Below are 19367 nucleotides of genomic sequence, written 5' to 3' on the forward strand. Positions count from 1 at the left end.
TCTCTATAAAGTACAGTATAATCCTATTACTATGACACTATAATTTCAGCACCCCCTGTTTCGATCATTCAATCTTAATTCAATGTTTATTTAACAAAAAGAAAAAGCATCGAGGTAACGCATTGCGAAATTCAAAATGAAAGAAACATAAAACCTTTTAGCTTAAAATAATGTAGAATTTACTGCAATCGGATAACAGCGGTGTATTAATAATTACAACGCACAAGTCTCAAAGGTGCAGCTATCAATTTTGTAGAATACTGTAGCGTTATGTTAATTCCTTCAGAACCCTAATAGACATAGTCATAAATTTGAAGAAAACTGATTGGGTTACTTACTGGGTTTATATTACGATTATATGTACAAAAACATTGTTTGAAAGAAAATACATCAGTGCGTTTCGTTGAAAACAGGACAAACTGTACACATTTTCTTTTTTTCCATTAAGGTCAATTAATTTGTGAGCGAAATAACACATGCACTAATATTTTAATCAATTTCTAATGTTCGCATCCCATTTAGAGCATTGTTATTGACAAGGATAAAACAGAGTCCGTGGATACCAACATCACCCCAATACTTAATGCAATTAAAATCATTGACTAGTGACTTCGCTTACTGATTCTATAAAAAACGTGTAGATGATGCATTATAATTGGCAAATTTCGGACACTTTTTTTCTCCTGCGGTTGGTTTGAGAACTAAAGAATGGGAGAACAAGACAAAAAATCCTCACCATCCATCAGACAACTTGGGGGTGTGTTTGTAGATGAATGCTCTATGCATGGACTCGGACACATATTTCAGAGACCTTTCTATCGCGGGTGGGTACACTTTCGACTATTTATCGTTACTATTTTCCCCAAATATTTGACTCCTCTTGTTTCTTTCTATCTCTGCGTATGAAAACACTGAGCTGAAGATTTCAGAGTTACTTTGAATTTCAAGAATGTAACCTTTCAGTTTCGGTATATTAGAACATTTTTTATTTTGTAAATTTCTCAGATTTATGCATATTAGTGCATGAAAATTATACATTATGCTTATTTTTTGTTTAAATTTTTGATTGACTATTAATAAAAAGTCTCTGTTGAGTTTAATTTTTGTTTCGATATTTAATAATAGTTTTGTTTATCAAGATAACTCATTTCATTTTTAAAATAACACTGTTTAATATTTTCATTTTTAGAATTATTTTTCTTTTCTTAAAGGGTGTCTATTTTTCTTAAGAGGCTCAAAAGTATCTAAATTTTGACATGATCTACATCTTTTTTTTTTGCAATGTACATAGTACACCAAATCTTTAAATCGATATCTCAAAAACGAAACAACCAAAATCATTATAAAATAAAATATATTATTTAATCAGGTTTTAACAGGTTGTAACTTTAAAAATGATCTGCACCTTTTTTAATATAATAACAAAGATATGCACTAATTATCAATCCAGTATCTAAATCAAGTGACGCGCAAACTGACAGATACAGAACTTCCAGTCTCCCGGTTTCCTGATTACTACTAATAATTATAAACAGCAATACCTGTACTTAATTTGAAAACGACTCCCTCATATCTTGCCCATACGGCACAAACACTCCACCGACTGAGCTGCAAAGTTACACAAAGCTTAAGTAAACCAAACAATAAATTCCTTTTTTATGAATTTGGAGATGGTTTTCCCTCTTGTTTCTCCAGGATGATCTGGTTTGCTGCAGTAGGTGTGTGCACTAGTTACCTCTTCTATCTCCTCCACACAGAATGGGTCAACTATCATCGATACCCGTTCCTGACAATTTCTTCCGTAAAAAGCGTGTCAAGTATAAAATTCCCAGCAGTTACTTTTTGCAATTTGAGCCCCTATAACAAATCAAAGGTAGCATCAGACCCAAGAGACGAGGTTTATCACATGGCAATCTCAAGACTGAACAACTTATCTGAGGAAATCAACTGGATGGACCCTTACTATCAAAAGAACGGATATTTCGCGCCGAGGACTTTCAATGACGTAGCAAATGAAACGCTGGAAGTAAACAGCGTTGTCAAGTACGTCATGTTTGACGGTGTAAGTGTAAACATTAATCAAGACCTGAACAAGAGAATTTCAACAAACGGTATGTGCTATACTTGGAACAGTAATGGATCCGCCACCACAAGTTCTACTGGATCTTCCTTTAACTTCATAGCTCTTCTCAGCGTGAACAACGATCAAAATTACCAAAATACTGATTGCAGCAATGGATTTAAGGTAGGAAGTACATGTATGAAGTTTCTATTATACTGATCCACAGTACATTTATCTAACGGTAGTATCTAGTCAGTGGAATCGTACCTGATTGATTCCACAATTCAAGGGTTTTACGAAAAAGTACGCACTGAATAATATTTTTTCTTAAAATTGAATAAACCGATTGACTTGCAAATAATTACAAACACAGACATTCGCTAAAACCCCTGTCACCTCGGGACGGCGATCGCACGGCGTCCATCAAAAATGCAAAACGCCGAGGTGAGCGCACTAAAGTCTCCTACAGCGCCGTGACAACGCGGCGAGATCTCCACTGAACGTAGGCTGGGCTCGCGTACGCCAGGGGACGGCGTGCACTTTGGGCATGCACAAAGTACGCGCAGTGTGAGCGCGGTCTGATAAGAACGCAGTAGAAACGTGGTATGATCGCTGTCGCAGCGCAGTGAGATCTCCAGCAACGCAGTGGGAGCACGCCGTGAAGACGCACATGATCGCAGCATGAACGCAGTGATAGCAGTCTGCGCATCCACGGAGACCTCGCGGAGTCTTTGGAGATGTTGCTGCGTTTAAGAACGCATTGTAAACGTATTGTGAACGCAGCCAGCGCAGTGAGAACGCTGTCAACGCGAGGTGACAACCCTTAGCACGCCGTAAAAACTCCGCGGAAGCGCAGTCAGTCGCCAAGAGATCTCCGTGGGAATGCAGTAGCACGCCGCGAGAACGCCTTAGAAACGCGTCGGTTGCTGTAGGGACGCCGTGACATCTTCCCATTGTGAAAATTTTTGAGAAATTTGTGCAATTTCCCTGCAATTCCACTGCGATTTCAAAAATTTAACAAAGCCGTAATAACTCCGTGGGGACACAACTTGGTGTGACATTTTGGTTTTCTTTGAAGAGAATCCTCACCAGTTCATTGTTCAAATGTTTCCATATTTTCTTCCATAAGCATATGCTTTCCGGCAAAAATATCCATAAATTGAGAACATGGGAAAAAAAGGTACCTCAATCATCTTTCCGTCGCTTTACAGCAGACTGAGCAGAGTATATTGGGATATGCCGGTGGATTGGTCTTACATTAAAAACAATGCCATGGGACAGAGAGTACTAGTAATTCATACTTATTTAGGAGTATAGTGACAACCACGGTATTATTTATTTAGGAACCACGTACGGTGACAGGTGGCCCTTACTTACGCTGGTGATCAGCCTTCGGCATCAGTAGACTGTGTTGTTATTTAGGATGGACAACGTCTACGTTGCTTTTCACCATTGCTTGGCTGTAAAGAATCCACCCTATTTGGTTTTGAACAGTGTTCTCGAACAACACAATTTATGCATGGCAAACTTACCGTGTTAAGCAATCCATCTAGTATCTCTAATCGTTTCGCTGCTATCTGAATACTGCTGGATGGGAAGCCCGCCACTGACATCATCAGATGATTTCAAACTGTCCCTTAATGTTTCGACCATTTAAAACCATGACACCCTACAGTTAATGGGTCCACAATGGTGATTTTTTCACTGTGTGTCAAACAGCTTCCACTCCTTGGTGTCTCTTAAGAAACCTTCTCTGCCTTCTAACCAACTCATTTTCTATTTCTGCCACTGATTTCAAACGCTTTAGTCATTCTCCGTACATCCACGAAATCCAACTTCTATGGGGAATAGCCATGTTTTTTATCCTCTCTGGTCGCATTGTTGCTTTAGTTTCCAGCTAGTACTTGGCACTTTTCCTCTAAAGGGCTACGTTGAAACCTTCTTCCCACAGTACAGTCACCTCGATGATAATCATCCTCATGCCTTCAGACCACAAAACTAGTATGACTGCTGTGTTATCTGGACCAGATCAGGAAATACAAGCTTTTGCTTAGTATCAACTTGCATCTGTCTAGCCTACCCATATACCAGGCTGCTATTCTGTACTCTCGTTGGAAAGGCTGTTTTGGTACCGACTTCATGCTCAGTCTGGTATTTTTTTTCTCTCTTTGTCTATTGTGTCTGCCAAGACTCAAAGCACATTGACATGCCCCAACCTATATCAATCGCCCTTGCTGGAATGCTACTTTGTATCCAGAGAGGGTGTGGGCGAGTGTTGCTCTTTCTCCGACCAGTTTGCAGTCCCATGATTCTTTTAGGCCCCATCTACCAAGTTAGTCGATAATGAAAGTATATCGTAGGCTGATCTCAGAAGTAATGAAATTCCTAAGGGGTCTAACTTCCAAAGATCTGACAACGTAATCTTCCTCTGAGAAACAGACCGTCTTGTCCATACACACCGTTGCCCAGGTTCGGCAGCCTTCGGTTTAGGTCTCTTCCTCTTCTTGGCGTACTTCGTCTTACAGCATATCGCGTCTCTCTTTCCCTGTTTTGCCTTCAACTGCTTGTAACTTGTTTCAAGACATTGTCTACCGGTACATGTGTTTCCCATGATATTGCATACTAGTATGGTGTACATATTGTCTGCTTGCTGTAAAGTTTTGCAAGCACTCCACTTTCGTCCTGTTCTTGTCTGCACCCCTGCTTCTCTGAATTGCATCCTTGGAGTCTCTCAGTGTCATAACCAATAGACACTTTGAAACCTTAAACTATTTAGCCAGCGATGAAAATGGTAGCTTCGCAGTGCGTCTGTACAGGTCGAATGAAGTGAAACTGGATAGAACTCCATCGACGAAGATACCACTGACCAATCTTTCCATAGTCTTTGCAGTTGATGTAGGAATTTCATACAGCATGAACATCCCCACAAACCTTGCCATGTAGGCTAGTCTTGTCGACCTCTCCTGCAACCATCGATGAAGGTGCTTATGGGCGTTTTTCTTGTTCTTGGAGTTCCTGATGTATTATCATACCAATTTTCCCAAACACTTGACCAGATATGGATGATAGATGGAATTTCTACACCATGCACCTTAACTGTTAAGATTTTCTTAAGGAATCCCTTCTTCATTATCATGCTTTTTGACGTCTTTGGTTTAAATTCCATCCTTAAATTGTCCAAATTACTGATTTTAAGACCCATCCTGCTTACAAATGAATGATTGTGACAACAGGCAGATCATTCATAAATCCCCTGTTTGCTGGTATATAAACGCCTTACTGCATCTTGGAACCTCTCGTCTCTCAGCTACACTGATTATAAGATTCTTGACATCACAAAGAGTATTGGTGATATTATGGATCCTGATACTATTCCTCTTTTCAGATCTCACAATGCAGTTATGAAGTCATTGAAGGTAAACCGCAGCTTGATATCATTAAAGTACTATAGTAACTGTTAACTAGATTCACTTTGTGTGGTGAAACATGGTAATGTAACATGGCTTTTTTGATTAGCTCATGCAGGACAGGGCCTTACGTGTTTCCCAGATCTAATTATACACAAGTCAAGTCACCTTTTTTCTCACTGACTTTGCCTACCACATAGCTGATGACACTGGTGTGTTCCACATCTGGAAAATTCTGGAATACCGCCTTTTTGAATGAAATGAAATGCTGCTGGCTGTCACGTACATTGTCGTCATCATAGTTCTGATCCTTTGACTTATCTGGCTCGTCTTTGGCACCTTTTTCAGCTCTTCAAAGTCTTTTTTTATTTTTATGCAAATATTTTGGATTCCCAAAGTTTCGGCTTGAGCATCACTAAAGAGACATATTTTGTCAAAATGCGCATCTGGTGCATCTGGTGCATCAAAATTGAAACCGCATATGGTGTACACTAGTACCAAAAAGAAGATTTTCCCGTCCACATTCAGCGGTGAGATGGTACGAAACCGGCAAATGTTCTTAGAATCATTTTCTTTAGGTTATAGGCATCCTCCTGCTCTCCTCTAGCATGTTGGTAATACTTCTTTTCCAAGTTGCCTTGCATTGTTGTGTTTAGAATACCGGCATTACACTGTCAAGTCTGACATCACTTTGTCGTTGTCAATACAGGGCTAGCTTTCACATTCTTACATGGCTACTGCTGGTGCCTCTTCGTTCTGAAGAGCCATTGACGGGCTAGAAGGCAAGCAATATCTATGTATTTTTTGGAGACCAGGTCTTCCAACAATCCATTGGAATTCCAATGGCTAACAATTGCGGCTCGTTATTAGCAGACCTATTTTTTCTATGCATATGAAGCAGAATTTGTTCAAAATCTTGAAAAGAAGAAAACACTTGCTGTTGCCTTTAACTCGGCATTTAGATATATCGACGACGTATTGTCAATTAACAATGGTTATTTCCATTCTTATGTCGATACGATATATTACAGTGAGCTTGAAATAAAAGATACCAAAGAGTCTGACACATCTGTTTCATATTTGGATATTTTACTAGAAAAAGACGTTAATGGTAATCTAACAACCAAGCCTTATGATAAACGTGATGACTTTAACTTTATAATCATCAACTTCCTTACTTATGCAGCAATATAACTTCATCACCTGCATACGAGGTTTATATCTCTCAGTTGACTCGATACGCAAGAGCATGCTCTGCGTTTGAACAAATCTAAAGAGAAGTAAATTATTGACAAACAAGTTGATGAAACAAGAATATCAGCAGTCTCGTTTAAAGTCGTTATTTCGTAAGTTCTATGGTCGATACAATGACCTTGTCAACAAATACAATTTATCATTAAGTCAAATGCTTACTGACGTTTTTCATACTTATTGTTAGGCCATTATTTACACACTGAATTGTCGACGGTTTTTTTTTTGTTATATCATGACAAGGAGCACAGGCGGGTGTGACCGGTTGGAAGGGGATGTTCACTCCTCCATGGCACCTGATCCCACCTCTGATGTTTTGGAGGTCCGTGTTTGCTCTGCTCCAAAATTTGTATTGTTTAATGGACTTTTGAGCTTGAATACTGTTCGTTATCTCCGTACATTTCACTGTAAAAGGTGGACCTCTGTACAGTCTGTCCTGAGAACAACACTTCAGACTATGCAATTTACGTTTTACAAGCTTACAATGTTGAACAGAGTACCGAGTACTGCTAAATTAATTGTGGCAAGCCTTAGTATCAGACCATCCATTCACCCTTCTGTCCTTTTCTATGAACTTTCTTTCCTCTTTCAAAGTTTTCAGTGAAGCCCAAGGGAATCATACTAGTCAATCAGATTTCTAGAACCACACTTGCAGTCTCTAGTTTCCCATAAGTCAACTTGCATATACACTAACAAAAGTTTTTACTTAATAAAACTGGTAAGATGGACTTATTAAATAATTTATTTTTCTACAATTGCGTGTAATTACTTTGAGATTGTACGAAAACTGTAAGTGGCCAAATTACTATCTTAACAGGTTGCTGTGCATGATCCACTTGAAGACCCGGCAGTGGAGAACAACGGCTTTCTCGTTCCACCTGGAAGAATAGCTTTAGCAAAACTATCTAAAACAAGGGTCAGATATCCATTTATTGAAAGCCTAATTTTTATTGAAACTGATGTGTAGCAGAAACATAATTTATTTATGTCTCTGCGTTTGACAGTATTGAAGTTTTTTTTTCCTTTACAGTATTCTTACCTCGGAAACCCTTTTAAAGCTTTTGGTGACACTTCCTGTGACGATATAAATTCTCCAGATTTCCAAAACCCAGTACACCCAGAGCCATACAGCATCAATGCTTGTAAAAGGAGGTGCGAGAGTGACCTCATGTTTCAGCGCTGTGGATGCATTGCTTTAGGGACAAATGGTAGGAATCTAGAGAAGCTTCTTCTTGTCATTTTATCTAATACTGGAAGAAATTTGAAGTTTGTTACAAGAAATCATTATGCAAAGCTCTATTGACAGGCAAGTTCACACGAGAGTTTTGTAGTATTTTTATAGCCCCCGCTTAAAAAGCGGGGGTATGTAGTGATGGGGGTGTCCGTCAGTCCGTCCGTTACGCTTCTTATCTGCAACTCCTCTTATACCACTGAATAAGATTTAATGATACTTTCACAGAATCTCTGTTACATAATGACATTGTGCACCTTCTATTTTACTTTTTGATTGAACACATATTTCGGGTTTCCAAAAACACAACATATAACACTGTCATTCTTTCTATAATATTGAGGGGTACCCATTTCTTATCCGCAACTCCTCCTATGCCACTGAATAAGATTTAATGATACCTTCACAGAATCTTTGTTGCATAGTGTTACATGACGCTGTATAACACTATTTGTTACATAGTGTCATTGGGGACCTTTTATTTACTTTTTGATCGGACACTTATTATGTATCTCCCATATAGCAAAACACGGTTTTTGCCATCATAAACATATAAGAGGCGGGGGTATCATTTTGTGAGCTTAGTGCTCTAGTTTATTTATTGTTTACAGAAAAATTAATGACACACCATGGAGGATTTTTGTTGTTAATCGGACAAAAACCGTGTTTAGAGATAATAGTATATCTTCAATTATTTTTTTCATAGAACATAAAAATTTTCATCATCAATATTTTGTTGTTGCAGGCGATCACCCTATTTGCTCTTTATACCAATATTATCAGTGCAACTTTAATACATCAGATCAAAGTAAGTCACGGTATAAAACCATGTGTTGGCATGGAATATTTCAACATCTCTTTTTTTTAATAAAATACATTGTCTCGAAAACGTCTTCAAATGTCCTTCATTCCAGAGTTAATTTGAAATGTACTTTACATGCAGAACTTGACAGGTCTGAAAACATTGTGCGAACGCAATCTTTACAGACACAAGACGTCCTGACACGTTTTCTTCGTGTGACTGTCCTCAGCCTTGTCGGCAGACGACTTATGACGCCCAGATGTCGTATGCTTTGTACCCGACAGAAGATACTGCCACGTTTTTGAACAAAAAACTCGGACTTTCAAAAGAATATTTCAGGTAAAAGCAAGCATTCATTGAAATCAGTTAGATTTTATGAAATGAGATGACATGGTCCAGATATAGTCATTGAATTTGGAGTTAAATCATGTGGTTTTGGAGAGAGAAAGTTTTTGGGGCATACCATGCTACTGTAACAGACAGTATGTATATAGGGAACTTACATTGCCTCGTGAGTGAACTAGCTTTTTTTGATGATGCGATATAGTTTCCCTCGAACTGAAGCTACTGCTTATACAAGCCTATATAGCCCTTGGATGAGCGGCAGCTTTGCGCTATAAATATTGGTGGCAACATAGTTACTCTGGTTCTTTGTGACCTGCTTCAGGAAGCTGGATAATCAGAGAGAACAAGTTAGGCTGACTACAGCGCGGAAAGTATATCGGACAGTATATATAGGGATCTTAAATTGCCTAGCAAATGAGCTACTTTTCTGGTGATGCAGTAGAGTCTCCTTCGGTTTTAAACAAGTTAAGCTACGGCAAGTTTTATAAATACTCCACGTTACACTACAAAATATAGGTGTTATAAGTACAAAAACAGACAAGAAGTGCGGTAACAATTAACTTAGTACAAACACGTACTGCAGTATAACGATACCTAGCAATTTATCCTAAGAACTAAAGCAAGAAACCAAAAATATTACTCTCCAGCATGATAAATATTATATGAACTTTGTATACCATCTTTCCTATTTTAGTGAAAATTTCGTTGAACTTCACATCCACTTTGATCACCTACAAGTAAGGAGCGTGCAGCAAGTGCCACTGTATACGTCTTATCAGGACATCTTATGTAAGTAACTGGTTACCCATAGTGGAGTAAGTATTCTAAATACAACTGCTAAAATAATCTAAACGTGATGACTCAAAAGTTTTGACATATACATCTGTAAAGGACACCTAGTAAAGTAAAGTAAACGGAGAAACCTTTTTTACGTTATGTTTTTGCCTTTTACTGGCATTTAGGACGGCGAGAAAGCCTTTCCGTGAGTTTGGCATTTTTTTTTATTCCCATGTGTTCATTTATGGGTCTTCCACACAACTGACGACATGCACAACTTCGTTTTCATTATGGATTTTTTTTTCATTTATCGACAAACCCAGTCCATCTCCAACTTCATTTCAGCTGGATAATCCACGGAAAATATATTATTTGGTTTTGTTTCCATGTCGTTTGATTCTTTTTTTTTTAGATTTGTGTGTGAAATCGCATTTTAAAATAATCCACAAACTGAATTTGTTGTATATGTCTTTCTTTGCAGCCAGTATTGGAGGACAGATGGGGCTGTTGCTGGGAGCCAGTCTTTTGTCACTACTTGAAATTGTTGAATTTATCCTAAACTGTGCAATTTTCCTTTTGAGAAAGTTTTATTACAAAGCTCATAACAACAAAGTGAACAAAGAAAAAATTTCAGAGGATGAAAAAGTAAAAAAATAGAGAAAAGGATTCATCAATGGAATATATTTTAAAGTACTTTTGACATGCACCTACACTCTAGATATGAATGTGCTACCAATACCAAAAGGACCCACAGTTCAATCATGATTTTTTCTTGCTTTCATCACGAATAAACAAAGTTTTAAAAAATGCATCACACAGCATTAGAACCGACTCTAACACAAAACATGAAGACTGCTCTGTTTGTACATGTTTATTTTTGTCAGAATATTGCTCCTACTCTGTGAAATCTCATCACATAGTGAAGTCCCACAGTACACACAAAATATAACAGTAACAATACACAGTCACATAATAAAATCAAGTCCTTCAACAGACCACAAGGTTAGTCACGCAGTGTACAAATCCATACACATCCCCATCTCCATGTTTTGAATGAATTTTTCTGTTAAAGTTTTGGGTATTGGACAGAGAAGTCACTCTCTATTTTACACAGAACTTTCTATAAATCACACCCCTCTCCATCTGATGTACAGAATTAAGTAGATGTTCAAATATGGGCATGCTTAAAGTCGTATACAAACACCTCTAAGTCACATTTCATTCCATACTTACAAGACTTGATCTCAGATGACATTAATTTTACAGTTAAAGACAAATTCATAAAACACCAGACATAGGATGGCAAGCTATATATATATATAGATACACAATGAAGCAGAACATTGCACATAAGGACCCTGGAATTTGTTCACTCCACCACAATAAATAATGTCTGTCAAAAAAAAAAAAAAAAACTCAACCTGAGGAAATATATCAAATAAATTACAAATATGACAAAAATAGCTGTAATAGATTGGTTAAAGTCAGGAATGAATGCTGTAAAATTTTATATGAACTAGTCAATAAAATATATGTGATGTTTATAAAAAAAAAAAAGAGACTTAATATTTATAGCAAGTTGCATTTTTAGGTTAATTAATTCACATGTTACTACATTACTATAGGTATTAAACAGAGATTACTACATATATCAGCATTCAATAAGTAATTCCTACACATATGATCAAAATCTCCATAATATCAACAATTACATCACACTTTTTATAAACTGATAATAATGAAAAATATTCCCTTAAAAATATCTACTGCATGTACTTTTCAATTTTTATACCAAAGAGAAAAAGAAATACTTATTCAATGTTTGGTTTACTGAAACAGATTACCTGCTACTTAAAATATCACTGACAGAATTATCAAGTGTCTGTATCATAGAGGGGAATTAATTACATTATACAAGAGAAGCAACATAACACTGAATTATATCTACTGGATCTGACTAATTTAAGCAGGGCATTGAAACCATATCCTATCTATAAACACAAAGTACAAAATTGAATGCATAGATTTTATATCGTCTTCAGCCAAAGACTATAAATGCTTCTGAGCATTTTTATTATCAGAGACAGAAGTTAAATCATTTCCAATGCAATGCACACATATGCAACTAAGTACAAGGTATATACAGTAAAAACAGAGAAAAAAAATTATGCTATTAATTACAAGGGAGTTTGCAACTGCAATGCCCCCAATGGTGGCAAATTCATATCTGAAATTTGATCTTTGCCAAATATGAAATTTTGACCTGTGCTTTATCAGCATTTGGTCTGCACCCTCATTTAACAGACACTGAAAGCAACACTGCACTCTCTATTTCCTAGTGTGTGTGTGTGTTTGTGTGTGGAAAGAACGGTAAAAAATACTTCCACTGACAGTAAGAAAGCAGTATACCAACATTTGAAAACAACCATGAAACTTAATGATCTTTAAATAAACAACAAAGAATCTAAAGCTGCATTAAGCAGAAATTCAACCAAAAACCACTAAAACAGCAACATTTTTATCTTGTTTGGGTGTTCAGAGGAAAGTCTTTGTGAAACTCATATTTAGTTAATGTCTATTTAATAAATTATATTTAGGAAAATTTTATTTGGATCTCCAAATAAAGCATTGCCCTGATAAGAAACAAGGAACAAAATGCAGGATCAAGGTTAAAGTTACAGACTTACAAATTAAAAAACAATTATGATACTTCTGAATTTTGTAAGCATACAAAATCCTGGAATTAACTAAATAATTTAGGTACTATTAAATTACTTTTAAAATTGTTATTTTTCTCTTTGTTCATATGTAAAATATGTTGTAGTATATATTCATAATTCCTACAGTAACTTTAAAAAGAAGTAATGCATCTCTTAAAACTAAATATTCTAGAATACTAAGTCTCTAAACCTATCAGGATTTTCCATCAAATATATGATAATAATACTGTTTTAAGCCAAGTTTCATTATTAACACATGTAAGAGGAATACTAGGTGCTGAAATGAAATAAAATATGATCAAACAAGCTACATGTATTAAACAGTTTTAGGTGTAAACAATAAATGGTGAACATACAGAAAGCTTGACAATTTAGACATAGTGTAGAGGCAACAGAGTGAAACAAGTGTAAACGGTAAGCAGAGTGTAAAGATTACAGTGTAAACATAGCATAAACATTACAATGTAAACACTAGGAATGTTAACTCAGTGAGACAGAAATTTTTAATCCTTGAAAAACTAAGTTGGCTGCAAAGTTGGCCCTCATCTTTGAAATTAACTAACCTTCTTATCTGTAATCAAAATTAAAACAAACCATACTTAAATACAATCCTTGTGACAAAGATTGTTTAGAGTACAAGTAATTACCAAACAATTTACATATTACTAAAAAAATCTTGTTCCTAACAATTTATATACATCATCATATGGACATGTAAAAGTTATGGTTTGAAATCCAAGTAAATAAACAAAATATTAACTACTATACATCACACTGACTATTGCATTCATTTTCTGTAAGTCAACACTTAAAACAGTGGCCTTCAGTCATGTGACTGATCACATGACCCAAAGTTATTCCCCTTTCTAACTCCCACCATGTCCAGCATAGTGAATCACAACTTGAGAAATCCATGACAATATGATGTAGATGAGTATGTACAGATGTTTATATCTCTTGGGGGTGACATCCTGGTGGTCAGAAATTAAGGCCACTGTGGGGGCTGGGTCAGTCTACAAACTCTACATAGTTCTCAGGGATCAATCCCCGCTTCCCATTTAATGACCCCTCCAACCAGCCTGGCTCCTTGGATTCTCTCACTGTAAAAAAAGGCAAAATAAATGCATCCTCACAGTTATCTCATCTTGACACTTAGTTATCAATTTTGCAAAAATATGGAATGAAAGAATGGGGGCATACAGGAGAGGACAATCCCCTACTCTGAGAAAAGATATTTCTCCATTTTCAGAGTTCAATGAAAAGTAATTTTTTTCAGAAAAATCAAATGTGTTACTTTTTTTTTTTTTTTTTTTTTTTTAAAAATGTGTTATCAGTAATGTCATCTTTGTCACAAATGATTCCTTTATTTTATTAAATTACTTACCGATTGATAGTTTGTTGTTTTTTTTTTGTTTGTTTGTTTGTTTTTTTTTTGGTTATGCTTTAGGTATGTGAAAAGGAAAAAAAGAAACCCTCATACAATTTAAACTTGATCTCTCCAAAGCGCATGGTATGGGGAAATGATCTAAACCCATTAACCACTACACTACACAGTCTTCTCATTAATGAATTTGGCTTAGGTATATGAGTTTACTGAAGCATATTTTTTTTCAGAAAAGTTTAATTTTCATATTGAATGGGTTCAAATTATACTTTTGTTAAAACATGAAATAGATTTTACTTTCACTTTCCTGTCATCTAAATGTGAAGGCAGAATAGAGACTTGGTCCTTTCTTATTCAAAAATCTTCTGGGTTTTTTTTTTTTTTTTTGGCTTTTATGGACCCATTTTCCACTAAATAAGCCTAATTGTCAAATTAAAAACAAATTATCAATTAATAAATTATTCAATAAAATGAAAGATGACATTGCTGATAACACAATTTTTCAAAGTACCGGGTATATCTTTTCCATGAACTTTGAAAATTGAGCAATATGTTGTCTCAAAGTGGGGGATTATCCTTGCCCTGTAGACCCTCATTCTTTTTAAAGACGTATGTAATACTCTGAAGAAAAATAAACCATTTGTTTGTGAATGGAAATTTAGTAAATTCTATGATTTTTTAAAATATGAATTGACAGGTTTACTTAGTAATTTGTGGAAGCCTGTGGTGACTCAAGAATTGCAATATTAAATTTATGGTTTGAATTTTTTTTTACTGGTTTGAATTACAAAGTATTTCAGAGACATATTCAAAACATATCCCATTATTCCAGTGCAGGCATTAAAACATTCTGCAAATCAAGCCTAAAACTTGGTTTGACTTTAAAGAACAAAAATCAATCCATTTACAGTAGTAATGAAGAGAAACCATTATGTATGTATTGTACACATAATTTGAAACTTACCATTCTGGATGATGACATTTGGCTCAAAAGACAGTTCTGATTCATTGTCAGCCAAGCACTGGTAAAGTGTTCTAGCTGTCCTGTAACCAAAGGAATGTCAGTATCATGTCATTATATGTAAAAGAATGTGGGTGGAGAGATGAAAATACTTGCCTCTTTTTGGTTTTGTTGACATTGTTGGAGTTTCCTACTACTGGTAAGCTACCTGACAGACTACTGGTCATACTGGGAGCAGAGGAAGTCCTGAAAATAACCAACACAGCACCTCAAATTAGAACCTGTATCAGTTCTTATAAAGAAGAATTACTCCCATTATTTCTCATTTGTCTGGTTTAATTGTTCAAAATTGAAATAAACTTCACTTTGCATTGAATATATTTATAAACATTGATTGTAGATGAACTCAATTACTAAGATATTGAGGTGGAAAAAACGACAATATATGAAGAATTTTACAAATTCTTGGGACATACACAAATCAGTAAATCAGTTAGGAAAGATGTTGGTATAGAATGAAAAAAAAGGATTGTTAATAAACATGCAGAACCACAGGGATAAAAGAAAATCACTGATACACAAAGACATACTTAATACCAACAGAAACCTGGGGTGTTTAATGTGAATACATTGGTTAAAATACACTGAATAAACTTTACTTTTGAACATAATTCCTCTGTGAAAAAAAATGAATATGTCTATTATTACAGATATAATCATGGAAAACTATAGTCATAATGCATAGGGTAGACTATATACTTCTATTCCTTTGTATCCCAGGGTAATATCTAGTATCTAACAGGTGCATGCATATATATGCATATATATATAAATAACTGCAAATGTGAAGAAAAATAACACTTTACACAGTGGGGAAAATTCAGAATTATCACATGTACATGTATTTCCAACAAGTGACACAAAGGTTACATGCAAGAGGTACACTGATTGGTTAATATACATAACACTGAATAGCTACAAGTAAAAGTGGTACTGGTTGGTTATATGTGGCAGGGGTTAGCTTACATTGATGCTGCATAGGAAGAATCATTGGACCCACGTTTCTTGATGCTTCCACTACGCAAAACAAACAAAATGTTCTTTCATGTCCAAGCAACAGCATGATGCAAAATGAATTAATCCTAGACTGCGAGTGGGGGGCTTTAAATACTAATAGTGAAGCACATAAGCATTGGTTGCAAAACTTTCCAGGTGGAATTATCAACATGCTCAATATGCCACATGAGTCCAATGTGCAAATAAATTTCAAATCTTTACTTTATATGTACATCACTACATGTATATATCCATGAACTGAATTTTTGCATTGAGCATTGATAATTTTTGTTTGCTCTGATTGACAAAAACATTTTAACAAGAGGCTCAAGGATTTTTATGGTCACCTGAGTATAATACAACACTGTAAAGGATCCGTAAAAGTATAAAATAAAACAAAATAAATTGATAGATAAAGAAATGTTGCCCGAAAAGTATACAACAAAACAAAATTAATCGAGATATACCCAAAATCAAGTGAATTCTGATGATCAGGGATCAACAAAATAGTTAATCTAGACTAGTACTCATTAACAAATCATAAAATAGATATATTTACTTGCTTGTATTTGCCAGTGTCAATAAACCCCCATTTGTCACTATCACCATACAGACTAGACAAAAAATAGTGCTGGGGCACATATAATAAACACATCCCATTACCTCTCACATTGGCTTCTCTTGGTCTTTGAAGAACATTTAATGTACAAAAATAAAGTGTTATTGTCTCATTTTTATTTGTTTTTTTTTTTTTTGTTTGTTTTTTTTAAAACAATTTTACTTGACCGTCGAAAACTATGAAAGCACTTTTTGTATTATACATTATATATCTCGTACAATTCTTTTTTCCAACTGTCAATTACTTTATTTATAGTCATAAATTATCATAGGTGAATAGCAAAGCAGAGTAACTTTTCAGTAGAGTGTAAAAAACCTTACAGTCCAGAATTTTACTAGTAAATCTAGTAAAAATTACCCTTGCTCATAACAACTTTGTACTGTTTACCTCCTAGATACCCAGGGGCAGTGAAGAAGATTTTCAAACCATAAATTCATTTTTCACTTTATAATTCATAGAGCCTCGCCCTAACACCAGAAACCCTGATCAAGGGTCTGTGAATTTTGCAATTTTGGAAGAGACAACCTTGCTTATTACAACCATGCAATTAGTTTATCTACTAAAAATTTTCAAAAAATTGATGCATTTTTACTATATAATCAAGAGCCCCACCCTAACACCAGAACCCATGACCCAGGGGTTATGAATTGCTCAATTTTGGAAGAGGCACTCTTGATTATCATAACTTAGTTTGCTTGCTTAATAAACAGGGGCAAAGAAGATTTTTCAAAGAAATAATACATTTTCAATATGTAATCAATAGAGTCCTGTTCCACATGTTCTAAGAACAGAACCCCTGACCTGGGGGCCAGGAATTTCACAATTTTGGAAAAGAAACTCGTTCATCATAGCAATGCATTTAGTTTCTGCTAAATATACACTGGGAGAGAAGAACCTTTAAAAAGAATTTAAGCATTTTCACTATATGATTGATAGTTGATTGATTTTATGTTGTTTTATGTCCCGTTCCAGAATTTTTCACTTATACATATAGAAGTCACCTTATACCGGTTAAGGGCTTCAAATTTAGAAATTTACTTGGCACTCAGGGCAGTGAGGGTTCTTTATTGTGCCAATGCCTACTGTGATACAGGGTCTCGTTTTTTTAGGTCTCATCCAAATGACCAGCAACTTGCACTTCAAAGTGTCCATTCTTGGTGAAGGAACAGTTGCTACCTATTTTTTATCGACTTAGGTCAGTCACGGCCATGATTCAAACACGTGACCCTCCGATCACGGAGCTAGCACTCTACCAACTGATCTACTGTGACGGTGATATGATTAATAGAGCCTTATACTAACTCCTGAACCCCTTTTCCTGGGCCAATGAAATTCACAACTTTGGTAAAGCACTCATTGCTTGTTATAATCATGAAAACAGTTTGACTGCTTGACGTCCAGAAGTAAAGAAGAGGATTTTTGAATCTGTATTAATTTTGATGGTTTGGCCCCACCCCTCAGACCCAAGAAGACAGGGACCATGAAATACCCCCCCCCCCTTTCTCCTTTTGGCCCAGGATGCTCTATACCAAATTGGTTGAAATTGGATTACCGGTACCAATTCTTGAGAAAAAGCTGATAATGTTCATTGGTTTATGAGTGACAGATGACGAACAATGACGGACAAAAAACAAATAGCAATAGGTTACCTGAGTGACTCAGGTGACCTTCCTTAGGTGACCTTGAAACCAATAAAATATATTCAATATTTAAATTTTACAAAAAAGATAGTGGAGAAGAAATTTTAAACAAGAGAAAAAAAACAACAGTTAATTTCTGTTTCAAGGCAAAACAGTATGTTATTAAACCAATGTGACACCATTCAGGAAGTGGGTTGACAGTACGTGCTGTGAAACCAGGAAGTGTGCAGTAGGGCGAGGTTAGTAATCAATCATGGGATGCAAGGGATTTCTTTTCTCTGTCAAATACTTCATAGTATCAAAAATTAAAGCTGAGAATTCTCTTCATTCTTTTGTTATGACAACAGCCTTGAGAAATTCTCCAGATAGAATTTCACTCAAACACACCTTTCATTAAGAAAACATACATGTAACATCCTGTTATTCTAATGTCATTCACATACGGATTTTATCATAGTCAAAGTCATCAAATTCACATTGGCATTCATTCTGCTATATACCTCTCAAACATTTTGGTTTTGGATGAAATCCACAGAGATCTGCGTAGTGACTGGTCACTGAGAGATAATAAAAGGATTACAGCACAGAAAAATCATTGCCACCTTCACCCTTCTGTGATCAGGGCCATAATTTCCAATTCACATAGTATACATGTCAGAAATTAAAGAAAATCCTCTCCCCAATACACTTAAATTTCTAGCTTGTTTATGGAATGCTGTCTTCAACTCATCCTGAAATGCTATCAGCCACTTAAGAGGTAGTATGATCAGTATAAAGCTATTCTGTATTCGGAGGGACAACAGAAAGAGTGCCTTAAGGTAAACATTTCTGTGTTTAATCACAGGGTTTGGGGGGCATTTATAACATTACAAAGGTAAGATTAAATACTTACAAAGTAGGAACCTCTGATCCTGAAATGTCATTCATAAACTTGTTTGCTGTAATGAAAAGGTTCATAAACCATTTTATTTTTTTCTCACTTGGACTAGACAAGTTTCACTGTACACAGGGAAAAGTGGCTTACATAATATTCATGTGATTACCTTTAATTTGAAAATTATGTGAAAATCATGTAAAAATTATATAGGGTGAGTTAACCATGCATCGGACAC

At 35.7% G+C, this 19367-nt stretch overlaps 2 protein-coding genes across 5 annotated transcripts in view; one reads left to right on the forward strand and one right to left on the reverse strand.

Annotated features, from left to right (window-relative positions):
- Window positions 1–708: 708 nt before the first annotated feature.
- On the forward strand, window positions 709–11290 carry LOC133173584 (acid-sensing ion channel 3-like). The gene is made up of 8 exons (XM_061308563.1): window positions 709–824; window positions 1696–2245; window positions 7538–7636; window positions 7751–7928; window positions 8697–8759; window positions 8939–9092; window positions 9793–9887; window positions 10357–11290. Exons 1-8 carry the CDS (start codon window positions 709–711, stop codon window positions 10530–10532), a joined length of 1431 nt encoding a protein of 476 aa, XP_061164547.1. The 3' UTR covers window positions 10533–11290.
- LOC133173703 (rho GTPase-activating protein 26-like) overlaps window positions 10729–19367 on the reverse strand; it is a 30644-nt gene continuing 22005 nt past the window's right edge. The window contains exons 22-27 of one of the 4 annotated variants that reach the window (XM_061308710.1): window positions 19148–19193; window positions 18756–18812; window positions 15967–16017; window positions 15097–15186; window positions 14944–15023; window positions 10729–13695 (exon numbers count right to left, since the gene is read on the reverse strand). In XM_061308710.1, coding sequence (XP_061164694.1) covers window positions 13604–13695; window positions 14944–15023; window positions 15097–15186; window positions 15967–16017; window positions 18756–18812; window positions 19148–19193 — 416 coding nt within the window. In that variant the 3' untranslated portion in view covers window positions 10729–13603. The remainder of the gene's footprint in view (window positions 13696–14943; window positions 15024–15096; window positions 15187–15966; window positions 16018–18755; window positions 18813–19147; window positions 19194–19367) is intronic. The other 3 variants (XM_061308712.1, XM_061308711.1, XM_061308713.1) reach the window with 3 other exon arrangements.

This window comes from Saccostrea echinata, unplaced genomic scaffold (assembly GCF_033153115.1).
Source record: "Saccostrea echinata isolate AGI-Se365-2 ecotype Australia unplaced genomic scaffold, CSIRO_AGI_Sech_v1 ptg000056l, whole genome shotgun sequence".
Classification (NCBI taxonomy): Eukaryota; Metazoa; Mollusca; class Bivalvia; order Ostreida; family Ostreidae; genus Saccostrea; species Saccostrea echinata.